Source organism: Fundulus heteroclitus, chromosome 6, assembly GCF_011125445.2.
Source record: "Fundulus heteroclitus isolate FHET01 chromosome 6, MU-UCD_Fhet_4.1, whole genome shotgun sequence".
In the NCBI taxonomy this organism is placed as follows: domain Eukaryota; kingdom Metazoa; phylum Chordata; class Actinopteri; order Cyprinodontiformes; family Fundulidae; genus Fundulus; species Fundulus heteroclitus.
In genome coordinates this window covers 21,712,321-21,728,973 of record NC_046366.1, presented here as the reverse complement: position 1 = coordinate 21,728,973, position 16,653 = coordinate 21,712,321, and the positions used below count along the sequence as shown (strand labels likewise).

The window sequence follows — 16,653 nt, the reverse complement described above, 5'->3', positions numbered from 1 at the left end:
GAAACTTATTAGGAGCAGACCGGAAAAAGCAATTATTACACGGCTGAAATTGATTTATAAAGAAATTGCACATTTCAAAGCAACACATTCAAGTTAAAGCAAAGGTCTGAACCGACTTCTCTGGCCCTCGTTTTAAAGAGATTCCTCACAGAGGTCAGCAGTGGGCTAAAAACAAATGTCTCTTTTCTTTTTTTGTGTGCCCGCAGAAACCCCGGTGTCTTGTTCAAGGACACTTCAACAGAGGCGATACATTTGCAGGCACGGGGACTCGGCCCTCAACCCAACACGCAACCCCCCCCACCCCACCTCCCTCGACGACCAGGCGCGCCGCCGCCAGCCTTGTCCACTGGTTAATGGCGTTTTTAGCACGCGTTAACGGCTCCCGCAACAAAGCACCGTAAATGTGCCAGCAATACACTCTAACATAGAGCACAGGAAATTCGACACTGGTAAAAGCATGTCTGGCCTCTGGGAGCCCGCAGCAAGCATTTAAGTGGTAGAAAACGATCCGAAACGGAAAAGGAGGCCGCGTCTTTTCTGCCCGTGTACAAATACTGATACGTTTCCATGCAGATATGCGTCGCTAGAAAAGTGTTCTGAGAGGCTGAAACAAATCAAAGGTCCAATTAAATTATGTGATTTTTTTTTTTTTTTTTTTTTTAGCTTATTCTTCTTCTGGGTTTAGTTCCCGAGATGGGTAAAAAAAAAAGTCTTTGTCTTGTGCAAAAAAAGTGCACTTCTGTTACAAAGACTTTGCAAAAAGACGAGTCCCTTCCAAGGAATAACAGTCCAGCTAAAAACATCGGCTTTTTTTTTGTTTTTTTAAAAAAAGGCTTTGTTTTAAAATTACAATGCAGTTTACGAGGTAACAACGAGATTTATGAAGAGACAAAAAAAAAATAATAATAATGTAAAAAATGTTCTCTTAATCAACAAGAGAAAATGTACAAAGTGATAGAGAAAAGCAGATGAGGCATACAAACTGGTAACAGGTCCATGTAGTGATGGTAAATGTGACAAAATGTTTTAAATTAAAGAGTCTTTTTGGCAAGTCGTCTCGAAGTGACAGGAAAAGCAGGGTCATCTGTAGTGGTCAGAACTCAGGAGTGGAGGAGACGGATGAGATCTGTCAGCCCTGGGGGGTTATCAGGAGGAGAGCCCAGTAGCTGCTGTCCTCCTGACGGTTCACCGATGCTAAGAGGTCTGCAGCAGGCGTCTGTAGTGAGGCATGATCTCGTGCTCTGGCAGGTGCAGGTTGAACTCCAGCGCCACCAAGACGGGAAACTCGAACGCTATCAGCTCCCTGCGGTTCACCCGGAATCGCTCCTCCAGTTTCTGCAGAGAGAATTGAGACGAGTTGACGCATAAGCTGTGGATCTCTGCAGCTCCTCCAGAGTTACCGTGGCTGCTGCCCTCACTGAGCCTCTCTTTGAGCATCTCAGTCTAAATAGGAGGTTTGCGGTTGCGCCCAACCCTTTACTTTTTCAGATGCTGGATTGAACAGGAGACATTCACAGAACCCGTGGATTGCCCCTGACATTAAAATCCACACATTTTCTAATTAGGCGATTCCGAAGGCAGATTTTATTTGGGGGTTTAGGGTAAAGGCAGGTTACGGGAAGCATGCACACAGCATGTAGCTGCCCCCACCAGATTTCAGATGGTTCTTATCAACAAGGGGAATTGTGAAGACAACCGTGTTAAGGTTTTATTTTGGGGCATCTGAGCTCTAAATATATTTTCATTTGTAAAAAAAAATGTTGTTAATAACCAATTTTCTTCTACTTTAGAACTATGCACCAGTTCATGTTGATCTTTAACATAAAGGTTTTAATGAGATAAAATGCAAAAACATTGAAAATTCAGATCCTGGATGGATTACCATATCTATCTTAATAATAACAAAAAGTCCTGTCAGTTTAGAAACCCAACAAATGCATTGTGAATACATTTGTAAAAAAACAAATGTTTGTAGGCTATGTATAGTTTCTTTTTCCCACTCAACAATGATTCACTACTTTGTGTTGGTTCATATCAGGGGTGTTAACCCCCCCAGGGTTTTGTTCTGCAACTTTTAAATGTGTCTCTGGCCTATTACACCTGAATCCCCAGAGTGCAAACGACCCAATTATATGAGTGAGGTGTGTCGAAACAGAGACACAGCCAACATTTGGGTAAAACCAGCCCCTCGAAGGACTGCGAGTTTGACACCCTCGATTGTAATCTGGGACTGGAGACACTTCAAGATCCCAGTCCTGACATCCAATCTGCAAAACTTGATCTTGTGCGCCTCTGTTACTTTTCTGTTTGAGGTCAATGAGCAGATGTTAGAAAAATCATTACATTTAACCCTTTAGATTTCTTTAACCGAATAATCAGAGTGAGTAGTCGTTTTTTTTTTTTTGCTCCACCCTCAGCTGTATCTGCCCGTGCATGTTTGCTCCTGCCAGAGCATGCCGTGCTCCATGAAACTGCCAGGAACTTGTGTCGCAACCGAAGGCCCTAAAAACAGCCTCCTCAGCAGACTTCACGGTTATCTATATCAGAAACCACCAACCTATGTTCTGGCTGTGTGGACGGGCGAGACTTACATCTATCAGATGCTTGACCTCGTGTTTCTTGAGGTCACCGCCGATCTTGGCCGCCAGGAGGACGCAGGCTCCGGCGCAGAGTTTGCGGTTCTGTTTGTTCAGCTTGCCTTGAAGAACGAGCTTCTCGAAGTAGACGAAAGCCATGGCCACGGTCGGCTCCTCGTACCCGCATTCATCCTGGGCTAGCTTTTTTATCTCCCTTTTCAAGCTGTGCAAAAGAACAGAGGGCGGGAAAAAGAAAAAAAAAATAGGCAAAGTGACTAGAAGTAACACATCATGCGTTCATGTCAATTTAACTGCGAATGTAAACGGAAGAGAACTTCAGTCATTGGCTTTTCTGGTTGGTTCACCTCCGGATCTTGCTGAGAGTGAGCCGCACGTAGGGGAATTTCTCCTTGAAGGTCTCGTTCATGTCCTTCTTGAGGTCGAAGGGCTTGACATATTCGATGATCGTGGTCTGAAAGGCGAAGAGAGAGTCAGAGTCACCACACTATCCTCCAGGGTAACTTAACCAGATCCTCGCGTGTGAGTGCCGGATTTCAAGGCCCGACGAAGACTCTGGCCGGGTTACCCGGGGACACTCGCAGGACAATCTGGGACGCGCCGACGTTTTAGCCAGTGGAAAGATCAACAGTCACGACGGTTTCTGAACATTTGCAGATAAGAAACGTGTTTCATTTTCAGGTTTTTCCTGAATTTCTTCAGTCTGCACGGAACAAGAGTGACAAAGTAGTCGACGTGACGCAGATAAGACACGTTGCTGTGCAAAAGCATTCACACCCTTTGTATCTTTGTTTTCCTTCTTCCGCCTTTAGTCACGTTACCCCCACAAACCTTTCAGTATCAGCAGGTTTATGCCATAGACAAACACAAATAAATATACCATTATATATATATAGTTAAAAGGAAAATAGAACATTTTAAAAATTAGAAACAAAAATGTTGTGTTGCTGTAAAATGCTCTGGAGATTCTTTAACACCCATTTTCTTTACAGATTATTCTGTCTTAATCTAAATTTCGTTTTGTTTCCTTTTTAATCTGCACCTCAATTAAGAACCACATGGTCGCTTTCAGTTGTCTACCAAGAAGTTATTATTTTGAAAAGCAGTGAGCCTGTAAGTAAACACAATAGCCATTGTTGTCAGATGCTTGCTTTTGCTATCGGGGGGGAGCGAGAGCGGCCTTGACGAACATTTTAATTATGTCCGTCCTTGTTGTTCATTCTGCAAGTCAGCGAAGCAATGACAGAAAGCAGGAAGGAATGAGAAGGGAGTTTAGTTCTGCAATCCCATTTCCTCGATCACAATGAAACATCCGCTCGTTTCGTTGGGGGGGGCAGGGCAGCAACAAAAAACCTGAGAAGATCCAGTTTTTTTTTTTTTTTTTTATAGCCGCTCCGTTAGGAGATAACGTTTTTTTTATTTACAGCGTTCCATTAAGGTGGGAGAATGCGCTGCGCTGACCTTGCAGATTAGAAATTGTCTGAAAACATCCAAAAGGAGCTGATAAACTGTTAAATGTTTTTTTTTTTTTCGGGGATAAACTGGAGACAAATCTTCTTCCCGGTGTTTTTGTCCTCTGTTATGGTGGGAAGGCCGAGCACAAAAGGTCAGAAAATAGCCGCATAGAGCATTCTGAGACTACGTGTCAAAGCGCAGGCGAGCCCCTTCGTATTTGTTTGGAATGAAAACAACCTTCCCAACCCGCCGCGCGGCGGGCAGAGGCTGCTGTTGCTGCTGCTGCTTGCAGCACAGACTCGGACGTACTGCTTCTTTTTTTTTTTGCCTCCTCACCATGTAAGAAGGAAAGATGAGCACTCGCTTGTGTTTTCCACAGGGCCACTGCGGGTCATCCAGCAGGTTGGGGTCGTACTCGCGAAAGTCTCCAAACTCGTTCCCTGCGGCGAGCGGCAACAAAACACAGAAACGTGAGCTTAAAAAGGCGGGGGAGCTCTGCCGTGTGAACCAGAAGCATCGCCGCGTCTCGCCCACCTGTGTCCAGGCTGCTCTGGTTGCTGTTGGCCCGGCCCAGACTCAGGCTGCGGTGGCTGGCGTTTCGAGACTGGGAGAAGGAAGACGTGGAGTCGATGGTGTTCCTTCGGCCGCCCAGAACGTTAGTGGAGTACAGGAACTGGGTGTAGGAAACGGTCTGCAAGCAAAGGAGCGCTGATCTGAGTAATAAAATAACCCAAAAGCTTTCCCAGCCTATTTCTATATCACAGAAAGTTGTTTTCAATTTTGTAGAGAAAATTATATTATGTGTTTGCCTGAAATGCCACACATAATAAATTATTTTTTTTAGGACTTATATGTTTGACATTTATTATCCAGTAAACAACCGAGTGGGTTTTTGGATGTCTGTTATCTCTTCAATAAAGGACAGAATTGAAACTAAGCAATTTGATCATGTTTATTTCTTTACACAAGATAAAATGAAAAAAAAAAAAAAAAAACAGATTCTGAAATGCATCAATCCCATTTACATGCGTCTTTAAACCAGCATGCCTTTGTAAATATCTATATACAGCATCCTTAAAAAGTATCAATACAACGTGGACTATTTGTACATTTTCATCAGATTATAACCACAAATGGTTTATTTTACTATGTGTTTGTGATAGACCAGAGAAAAGGATACATGTTTTTCTTCTTAAGAAAAAATTCTAATCTGATTAATTTTGTCTAACCAGCTTCTGCTGCAATTATATCTGGACTGGACCCAGAGGCCCCTCATCCAAAGCTTCTGGTTGGAGGGTCATAGTTCTTCTGAAAGGCTTTTGCAACCTCTACCCCTTCATTCATCATCTCACAGGTTCTGAGCGGCTTCCCTGATCCTTCAGAAGAAAAACCATCCCCACACCATGAAGCAGCCACCACCATGTTTCCCTATGGGGAAAGCGTTCACAGTGACGAGCCGTTTTAGATTTCCCAACAAACTGTATCGATGCGTGCATCCCAAAAGGTTAAATTCAGGTCTGGCCGGCCCAGAACGCCTTCTTCCACACGTCTGTTGTTGTCCCACAAATGTTTCCTGCCAACATCTCCGTCTTTCATCGATGACTTTCCTCTGATGGGCAGATTTGTGGAGTAAACGGCTAATAGTCGTCCTGTCATGTGGATTTTATCAGGGCGTGTCAGACTAATAGGGGAAGAATTTAGATGCAGGCTACACTTGAAAATCATGTATCATTTTTCTTTCCACCTCAGAGTTATGAACCATCTGGTGTTGGTCCATCACACAGAATCCCACTAAAATCATTTAGGTTGTAATATGTAAATAAATAAATAAATGAATACTTATGGATGTAAGATATTCTCAGATCAGGTCAAGAAGACAAACTTGGATCTTTGTTGGCTTCTCACCTTTCCATCCGCTCCCAACTCCACTCCCTCCAGTCCAATCACCATCTCCTTGGCGCTCACGCCTCCGGACGGGTGACGCTGACGCCCTTCCGCTCTTAAGTCCCTAGTGAGCACAAGACTTTTAGAGCCCTCACCAAACAATTTATGCTGCAGCTTCATCCCAACCTCCACCTTTTTCTTCCATCTTCCTTTAGCCCTGCTCCATCTACTTTTCCCTTCACGTTAATGTTCTGCTTTGCACATACATGGACTCTGTATCGATCTGCGCTCAGCCCCCGGCCTAGTTTCTGCTAACAGCTCCCGTTTTCAGGAGCTTCTAAGGCCACTCTGAAATAAATTGTGCCCTTGGGAGGCAGGATGGAGGAGAGAACTGAGCCAGACTCTGTCAGCTGCTGCCTCGCCCAAGCCTGAAATGCCACACTGATGTTGGAGAGTGTCTTAAAACAGATGGCTAGAGAGCCGAATGTGTGTCAGTGGGGCAACGTGTGGGCAGATGCTGTATACGCTAAATATTTCCGCAAAACGATTGTGTACTAGACCAAACCCACGTAAATACTTGTTTTACAGCAAGATACCACTGGAACAAATGTGGGTCTTTTGCTTGACTTAATGTAATTAATGTGACTAAATTGCATTTTTATAAACTGAATTTTAAAAAGCATATACAGTTTTTTTTCCCATTAACTTTCTTACCTTCTAGTAATTTTTTAATAGATGAGAGAAAATTAGTTAGTTTGTGGATAACTATTAAAAACATGGCTGTTTATGTGCAAATAGGAACAGGTCGGCTAGTGTTGAGATATACAGAGGATTTTAAGGTATTCTGAATAATCCTGGTCAGCTGGCTGCAAAAAGTCAAATACACTTTTCCTCTGCATGCAGGCAAGATGGATTTTGGAAAAATTTGAGGTCACAAAAAATTTATTTTAGGCAAGACAAGGCAAGTTAAGTATATTTATGTGGGACTTTTCAGTAGCAAGACGATTCAAAGTGCTGCTTGAAGGTCATTTATTCAGAAGCTCTGTTCCTTTGAACAAGCTAAAGTAATATTAATCGCGCTTTCTGCTTTTCGAGACTGTATGAATGGGGAGCGGTCATAGGAAGGTGTGTTTTAAGCAGGCATTGATTGGTTCTGTCATGGTTTTCAGATGACGAGCCCACATGCAGATACGAACGGGAGGCAAAACACAGTTTTAAGTTCTTTTATTAAAGGAAAAATAAGCAGGTTTATGGACGGACTACTGGTACACGGCTGGGTCAGAACGTCAAGGCTGGAGAGACATTAGGCAGGGCGGACCTAACCGGGAAGAAGTAGCGTCAGGAGAACTCTATGTGACTACTCTGATGGAGATAGGTGGCTAGTGGCTGAGGGCGGCAGATGTAGCTGGTGAGGAATCCGAGATGACCTCATCGGCAGCGGTTGACAGATGGATTGACCAGAGTGAGCACAGAACCAACAGAACCCGGGAAAGGGGATCTCAGCCCTCGCTGGGTAATTTCCAGGAAGTATGAGGGGAGCGCCAGAGCAAAATCTGAGCCGACAGGTCTGCTGGTCTGTTTCTTCGGACGAGGCGTCAAGACAGGTAAGTGCATCCAAGCACCAAAATCACGACTGGTTAAGGCTCCGGCGTCTTCCATCTGCCAGTGCTCTGCTTAAGAAGCCAGAGGAAGCCGCCTGCAACGAGCTGCAGGTGTGGACCACGCCTCCTCGGCCAACTAGGCACACCTGCGGAGTAGAGTTAGCAGCCAACACAGAGAATCCTGACACTACCCCCCCCTCAACGGCCGCCTCCTGGCGGCCCAGACGAAGATGTGCTGGGTTGAGTAGACCAAAAGTCTCGGATCAATTCCTCATTGGCGATGGTGGCTGCAGATACCCATGAGCGATCCTCCGAGCTGCGACCCACCCAATCCACGAGGTATTGGTAACCCCTTCCACGTCGACGGACATCTACAATCCTGGAGACGCGAGAACTCTGACTGTCCTGGGAGGGTGGAGGGGGTCCGGAAGGAGGGTAAGAATCATTGTCCAAAACAGGCTTAATCTGGGATACGTGAAAAGTGGGATGAACACGAGAGTGAGGAGGAAGACGTAAGCGGACAGTGGTGGGGTTGATGATAATAGAGGAAGTGGGTATTTATTCTTGACCGTTATCTGGTTGAGCCCTCGATAATCAATACAGGGTCGAAGGGTTCCGTCCTTCTTTCCCACAAAAAAGAACCCAGCCCCTAATGGAGAAGAAGAAGGACGAATTAACCCCGTAGCCAAAGACTCACCAATGTACTTCTCCAACGATTGACGTTCTGACCTGGAGATGTTATAGAGTCGACTCGCCGGTAAAGGGGCCCCAGGTAACAGGTCAATCGCACAATCGTATGGGCGATGTGGGGGCAGAGAACAAGCCTGAGTCTTACTAAAGACCTGCTGCAAGTCGTGGTAATCCTCAGGAACGCGAGACAGATCAATAACGTCTCCGGAATTAGTTAGGGAAGAGGAGACCACTACGGGTCGAGCAGACTGCAAGCAACGGGAATGACAAGAAGGTGACCATGACTCTAATCGGGACTCAGCCCAATTGAACTGCGGATTATGGACCCTTAACCAAGCTATACCCAAAACCACAGGTGAACGCTTAACCGGGAAGACAAAAAAAGAAAGTTGTTCTCGATGGTTGCCGGAAACTATCACCTCCAAAGGTCGTGTGCGATGAGTAATAAGGGTCAAATTTTGCCCATCCAATGATGAGACCTGGAGTGGTTCGGGTAAATGATCCACAGGTACACGAAGCTGGTCCACAACCGCTTGATCAATAAGATTAAAATCAGAACCTGAATCTACTAGCGCCGAAACATCAAAACTCTCCTGGTCAAATATTAAAGTAAGAGGTAGACAACAACGAGAACCAGATGAAACCTTAACAGTCTCCCGGGGAATAGATCCAAACTTGTCCACCGATCCCCCCGTTAAGAGCGGCGGACTCGATCTTTTGGCCGAACAGGACAATCTCTGAGGAAATGACCATCACCTCCACAATAAAGACATAAGTTCTCTGAGAATCGCTGCTGACGTTCCTTCTTGGAGAGACCCACCTGCCCCAACTGCATGGGTTCGGGAGGAGGTGTAAAGGAACGGGGTTCCCTCCTGATAGGAAAAGAAGCTGTGGAGGTGGATGGTTGCAAGGCAAGGTTGGACCTAACCCGACTTCGGCTGCGTAACCGAGAGTCCAAGCGAATAGCTAGCGCGACAAACTCCTCAAAGTCCTCTGGTTCCTCTACCCGAGCTAATTCGTCCTTTAATGACTCGTCTAGAGCCTGAAAGAAAGCTGCCTTTAACGGTCTCGGCTGCCAACCTGCAACCGCAGCAAATGTACGAAACTCCACAGAAAAATCCGAAACTCGACGACCGCGCTGTTTCAAGGTGAGGAGATGTCGAGACTGTTGTGCCGAATCCAACTCCGGTGCAAAAATTGTCTTAAATTCAGTAATGAAATCCTGAAAAGTTGTCCCAAATGACTGACAATCAGGGAATCTAGCCTCAGCCCACCTAAGAGCCCTACCCGTTAACAGGCGTAAAACGTAAGAAATCCTTACCTCATCAGAGGCGAAAGTCTGGGGTGAACGGTTGAACACCAGGTTGCACTGGAAAAGAAAACCTCCGCAACTTCCGTCGTTACCGGAGAATTTCTCCGGAGAAGGTGACGCGCCCTCAAGTGGTGGAGTCCAAGCCTGATTCTCCATGCTCGGAGCGTCAGAAGGCGGGGTTGCGAGACCTTGAGTGACAAGTGACGTCTTCGCGGAAGTAACTGTGTCCACTAGTAGGCTAACCTGCGCGGCTAACCTCTGAAGTTGTTCCTGAGTGGAATTCACAGCAAAACCTAACGTCTGCATCTGTTCTTGATGTGCGGCTAACTGCCGCCCGAACGTATCCGCTGGACTTTGGTGGCCGGAGCCTTCTTCTGTCATGGTTTTCAGATGACGAGCCCACATGCAGATACGAACGGGAGGCAAAACACAGTTTTAAGTTCTTTTATTAAAGGAAAAATAAGCAGGTTTATGGACGGACTACTGGTACACGGCTGGGTCAGAACGTCAAGGCTGGAGAGACATTAGGCAGGGCGGACCTAACCGGGAAGAAGTAGCGTCAGGAGAACTCTATGTGACTACTCTGATGGAGATAGGTGGCTAGTGGCTGAGGGCGGCAGATGTAGCTGGTGAGGAATCCGAGATGACCTCATCGGCAGCGGTTGACAGATGGATTGACCAGAGTGAGCACAGAACCAACAGAACCCGGGAAAGGGGATCTCAGCCCTCGCTGGGTAATTTCCAGGAAGTATGAGGGGAGCGCCAGAGCAAAATCTGAGCCGACAGGTCTGCTGGTCTGTTTCTTCGGACGAGGCGTCAAGACAGGTGAGTGCATCCAAGCACCAAAATCACGACTGGTTAAGGCTCCGGCGTCTTCCATCTGCCAGTGCTCTGCTTAAGAAGCCAGAGGAAGCCGCCTGCAACGAGCTGCAGGTGTGGACCACGCCTCCTCGGCCAACTAGGCACACCTGCGGAGTAGAGTTAGCAGCCAACACAGAGAATCCTGACAGGTTCAATATGTGACAAAGTGTAAAAGGTGATTTTTTTTTTTTTACTAAAACTCATCTATTTATCGTTCCATGGCTTTTAGAAACAACTTTATAAAAAAAGGCAAAGAGTAATGAGAGTTTTCTTTGTATGAAACAGAGTGACACAGCGTCCTCCTCACCGTTTGCTGTGCACAGTCTGTCAGCTGGTTGAAATCAAGTTTATTAAAAATTCCCCTCACTTAAAGAAAAAATATATATAAAAAATAAATAATTCTATACAGCCAAATCTGTCTGGGTTCTGAAAACTCAAGAGGTGAAGAGCATCCTGCCTTTTACAGGTACACCGTTTAAAATGTAATATTAACATTTTGGAGCAGCCTTGTTAGAGGCCCCTGACTTGTATCTGAGAATCTATGGAGTGAGCTAAACATTAGGGTGATGGTAAGGAGGCCTTGCAATACCAAAGACTTGGAGCTCATCATAAAAGATAAATAATCAAAAAAGTAGAACAAATAACAAGAGAATGGCTGTAATGCCCACAAAGGATTTCCCATTTAGGAACATCAAATGATTTTCTATATGGCATTTCTTTCAAACAAAATTGATTTTTTTTTTAATCGCTACTCTTTTTACATCGTTTCATTATTTTTCATCAGATGCCTGCCTTATTTCTAGCCAACCAGAAGACAAAATTCTTTACTGAATGTAAGCAATTTTAAATCTAAATCTGGGTATGAATAATTTGGGGTCTAAGCGTACTTCTTTTAGTCTTTACAAACCGGATCACTGTGAACACGTCATAATTAATATCAGTTGGGACGTTCGTCTGACAATTTTCAGGTTGCCGGTTCAATCCCCCACTCTGATAGTCTCAGGCGTTGTGCGACACTTCACCTGAATTGCCTGATGGCAGTGGTCAGAGGTGTGAATGGATGAATGACTGACTGTAGTGTAAAGCTCTTTGGGGTCGTGGGACTTGATAAAAGCGCTGTACAAGCCATTTACCGTTTAAATCATAATAAAAATATGTTTTTGAATGCATTTATTGGTAACTAATTAATTCTAGGTGTAATGGATTCAATCTTTAAGTCCCAATGTGATATTCAGCCCATTGGATGGTGTTTCACACCTGGCCCAGAGTTAAGGACGCTAAAGTTCATGGAAACACACACGTAAAATACCGAAATGTTGACAAGTAATTCCATCATAACTGGATTTATCAATAATATTGGCGTTGTATGACTTTCTACTATTTTGCAGTCTTATATGAAAACTACTATTAAATTTAGGCCTTTGTTTCTTCTATATTGTTTAAAGATACAAATGTTAGAGATAATATTATAAATGTGACAAATTATATATCTGTATTTTTCCTCATACCATGAAAATCTCACACTGGCCTAGGTCTAAAGCCAAATAATGTTAAGTTAAACTGTAATAATGTGAAGTTAAACTGTAGAATGACAGTCAAGGTGACGTCCTAAAACCGCCCTGTTTGTCTTCTTTCCCCTTACTGTCCCTGGGTCCGTCCTGCTTTCCGTTCAACTCTGTATCCACACGCATACAGATAAATCCTTTTGTTTTGCATAATCTGTTGTAACAAAAACACTGTTATCAGGCAGACAAGCAGGGCAGCGCACAGCGTTGACGCATCGCAGGAGAGGAGATCCCAGTCCAGCAAGGCATCTTTAACATAGCACCGAAAATTCAATGGAAAAAAAAAAAAGGTGGAGGAAAATAGAAGAGAGCAAAATGTTTTTAAGTAAATGAAGGAAAATAAAAAAAAGGTTCTGCTTTGTTATCCTGAGGATGAAGCAGGAAATTAAAAGAGCTGCAGGTGTTAGTGACATGCATAAATCTATGGCTTTATTTCACCTGTATGTTAGTGTTTTAGTCTACGTGCCTATCAGGTCAGAGCATTTCTAACACTTCTAAAATAAAAGTTAAAAAAATAAATCTCCATCTTTTAATAAACACTTTCCAGCTGTAACAAACTCTTTATGATACAGCTGTAGTGTAATAATATCCCCCGACACTATGGTCTACTTCCACCAACTACGTCACATTTGACCCACTTTAATCTCATCAACCCCTGTAACATCAGATATTCTCACCATTAAGTCTCAAGTTTCATGTTTCACTTTTCACCACACCCCACCTCCAGCAGCACAACCTAATGACCACTTTGTTTAATGTAAGAGAACATTCAAAGCAGATGGTGGTACAACAAAGGCACGAAAACACGATGCAGAATACCTGGGCTCCAATTCATTAATGTTTGGATCGCCTAAGTTCAACTTTAAACCTAAAGATGTTAATTTGGTCATTATTTTCTTGATCTCAGGTGGTCAGGTACGTTTCATATGATTCGCCAATCGCTTCAAGAGCAGCAAAAAAGTTGTATTTTATAAATATGTCCCAAGTAAAATGGCACAAAAAAACAAATCATGAAACAAATCATCTACAAAAAAGGGAAAAATAACTCTTGCCCCTTCTTTAAAAATGGAAAATGAAAAAAGATAGGTAGGCCACTTAAAACAAAAATAAAAAGAATAAAGCCTTTATAATTAAAAAATGCTTCTCATTTGGTTTCGTAAGAGCCACAGTGGAGGGGCCAGAGCCACAGGTTGGACTCTCCTGCCTTAGATAGAAAACAGTTTACTGAGTTTGACTGCAACATGTAGTGAAAACACCACATGTCATAGTGTTGACAGAAAAACCTAAAATAAAAATTAATAACATGATCGCATAGCTTGTAATCCAACGGCTACTTAAATAAAACGAAACAAAGTAGTTCTTAGAGTGTTAACATTTTCAACTAAAATTTTTATTTAACTATTCTTGTACACGGAGAAAAGCGCAGTAGCCTCTTTCAGCCAGCTGGTCAGCAGTGTGCAGCAACATGTGGGGGAGGGGCAGTGCTGTGTCCCTTTGTGTTTAAAGCCATGGAAAACTCTGCTTCTTATAGGCACTTTCTCTGTCACCTCACTAAAAACACTTTAAACCACAAGAACCGTAGATTTTAGTGGGTTTGTAACCACAACTTTAAAACCTCTTAGACGGCATGATTCTGGTTGGCTGCTCACGTCTAAACTAAAGAAGCGATATGAAGGGGCAATAATTGAAAATGATTTTTGTTTATTAACTTTTTTTGAAGAGTGTCACAAGTAAATTTTTGTTGCCTTTTCCACGTAATTTTATGACAGACAACGGTATTGTCGGCTTTGAAATGTTTGAAGACAAAATGTTTATTATAAAATAGGAGAACTTATGATTGTAACATCCTCCAATATTATTGTTAATTATATCAGATCAGCTTTAGAGTGTAGTCTATGAAATTCTGCCTGCTACTCTAAATAAACAACATTATTTAAAGGTACGCTGATTAAATAAAATAACAACATGGTTAATGAAAAGAAATACAACAACCTAAGAATTAGAAGCAGAAGCAAGTTTAAATTAAGGGCCCAATCAGCTAAAAACAAAGGCACGATTAATCAAGTATTATTATGGCATTGTTGCCAGATCCAAAATTGTGACGATTAACACGCATCTGCCTGACTTCAAAGACAAAATGTCTTGTCTTTCCCCATTCTGAGGAGTGGCTAAGACATCTGGACAGATACCTTGATTACTAATTAAAACAAATACACACGTTAATTTATCAAACGTTTTTTTTGCGATTAACTGATAAAAATGCATCAGATGCCATTAATTCATAGGAATTGCTGGGGTAATACCTGTGACCCCAGTCATTTTGCACATCCTTAAAAGCAAAGGTCGGTTAATTCTTTTTATATTGATTCCAGAGAGAAATAAACGGGTCCAATCAGCATGACTCTTGTCCCACACAAGCAAAATGACTTTGTTTCTAAGCAGACATTTGGAGAACGCCTAAACTTGGTGCACAAATTTCCAGAAGAGTCCAGCAGAGCTTTTCTGTGCTATATAGATGCAACTTTGAACGGAAACAGTGAATAAAAATCACCATATTTATGGTGAGAACGTAAATACAAAAAGTGTGGAGGACATGCAGATCTTCAGTTTGATTCATTTTCTTCCAGCAAATTGAAGCTATTAAATGTTCAGAAAAGAAGGGCAAGGGTTAAATCTCAATCAGCATCTTTGGCTGAGCCTTCTGATTCGATTCTGTTGAGCACTTGACAAAACAAGCAGCAAAAGTCTAGCTAAAAACTGCCAATGTGCTTCAGTAAGCAGTAATACTGCGAGCGTATTTAGGGGCTTATTAACCTTTGACCCTGCGCTGATTGGTTGGCTTAGGAAATTCCACAAATGCTCTGGGCCTGTTATGCTCCGCACGAAACCTCGACGTGGAGCTTTTCTTTCTCTGCTTTGTGTTCTCCGGTGTTTGCCCGCCCCGTTTCCCCTTCCGCTTCCTCCAAAAACACCCGTTGTTCCCGCAGCGGGGTCAGAACCAGTCCTGTAACTCAGCTCATCTCGGTGCAGAGCAGGTGGAACGACCATTCATTGGATTTTAACAACAGGAATGGGGTGCCGTCTACGGCATATGTGTAAGCCAGAGATTAGCTCCTGTATACGGCTGAGAGCTGCAAAACTGGTAGAGAATAAAAAACAAAAACAAAAAAGCATGGCTGGGAATTAAACTAACTAGAAAATGCTGTGTTATTATTTCAGGGTTAAAAAGGCTACGTCTAAGAGGAGCAATTACCCCAGGGATGGTAAAGCGGGATAGACAGCAAAGCCAGCTATGGACAAAAATGATGTTTTGGGGAGGGGGGGGGGGGGGTAATAAAAGGATGAATGCCCACAAGCCACCAGAACCATTATGACAAAAAGCAACAGAAGCAACAAGCGGGAAAGCTATCTAGTCTACTTATACTTACACTTACACGTATGCACACAATTAAGCCCTTAAAGCCGTTTTCAGCCCGATGTTTATTTATTACACCGTTAATGTAAAAAAATGAATAGGACAAAAACCAAGCTTTGAAGGGAGTTTGTATCGACAGAGGAGAAGGATGAGAAGGGAGAGAGAGCGAGCGAAGGGAGCACAGGGAGGGGCGGAGTCATAAAAGGTACGGCATGCCGTCTGATACATACCCTGCTTGGCTACAATCTTGATAGGGCAGGACAGAAAATACACTATAGAAGGATCTTCTGCCACTGATAAGGACTATCCTATGAAAAAGAAGACGGTGAACAAGCTGATGAGCATCTATCTGGTGAAGATCCACAGGTTTAAGTTGGAGAGAGATTGCAGGTAAAAAAAAAAACGTCAGAGTAAAGAGAAGATTGGGAAAACCTCAGTGGGAGACCGCGGCTGTGTTTTTTTTTTTTTTTTTTGCCCGAGAGTTTTCCCACAGGTATATGCGAGCGTCTCACATCGCTACCAGCGCTCAGTGTTTTATTTCTAAGGAGAAATAATGGTGAAGATTTGGTCGTTTCAAAGTGGTCGATAAGTCTTCGGGCTCGATGAGCTGTGTGCAAAAAAAATGGTTTGCTGAAAACTGGATCTTTTGTTAATTTTTTGTTTCCTCTCAAGACCTCAGAGCTGATCATATTCAGAGAAAACTGTTGTTCATCTACAAAACATGTTATTCATTCATTCATAAAATGAAAACATTGGCTGCCGCTGTGGGAATAAATAACAGAAAAAGTCACAAAGACATTTTGTCCTTGTCGTTTTTTTGTCTATTCCTGAAAAAGACACCTGGGATTCCAAGACATGTTATTTAGGAATAGATCAGGCTACTCCTACCCTAAAACATGGCTTATAATCAGCATGAATGCAGTGTTCTTAAAACCCATTCACAATGTTATTAAAAAAAAGAAGATGCATACTCTAGGTTGACTTTAGCGGTGTTTCAATCCGATCCCAGATGTTTTAATCGGGTTCAGGTCAGGACATTTATAAATGAACTGAACTGACTAAAATCTTCTTCCAGTACCTTTCGTCGGAGTTCTGTTTGCAGTGGCGTGTCATCCTGATCAGAAACTAGCTCAAAGTGCACTTCACAAATAATATTTTTTAAAGTCGTCCTGTCGTAAGTGGACGACGAGGGCTCATCCCTTGACTTAGGTAGTAATTTTAAACCATTCGCACAATGCCAAGTTTTTGGCCCCTTTTCCTCTGTTGTTGCTATTGT

General features: G+C 43.2%; 1 protein-coding gene across 2 annotated transcripts in view; it reads right to left on the bottom strand.

Moving 5' to 3' along the window:
- Positions 1-289: 289 nt before the first annotated feature.
- cables1 (Cdk5 and Abl enzyme substrate 1) overlaps positions 290-16,653 on the bottom strand; it is a 32,671-nt gene continuing 16,307 nt past the window's right edge. Inside the window, exons 4-10 of one of the 2 annotated variants that reach the window (XM_012855489.3) lie at positions 15,608-15,685; positions 5,955-6,057; positions 4,584-4,740; positions 4,386-4,489; positions 2,942-3,048; positions 2,592-2,799; positions 290-1,335 (exon numbers count right to left, since the gene is read on the bottom strand). In XM_012855489.3, coding sequence (XP_012710943.2) covers positions 1,195-1,335; positions 2,592-2,799; positions 2,942-3,048; positions 4,386-4,489; positions 4,584-4,740; positions 5,955-6,057; positions 15,608-15,685 — 898 coding nt within the window. In that variant the 3' untranslated portion in view covers positions 290-1,194. The remainder of the gene's footprint in view (positions 1,336-2,591; positions 2,800-2,941; positions 3,049-4,385; positions 4,490-4,583; positions 4,741-5,954; positions 6,058-15,607; positions 15,686-16,653) is intronic. The other variant, XM_012855497.3, reaches the window with a different exon arrangement.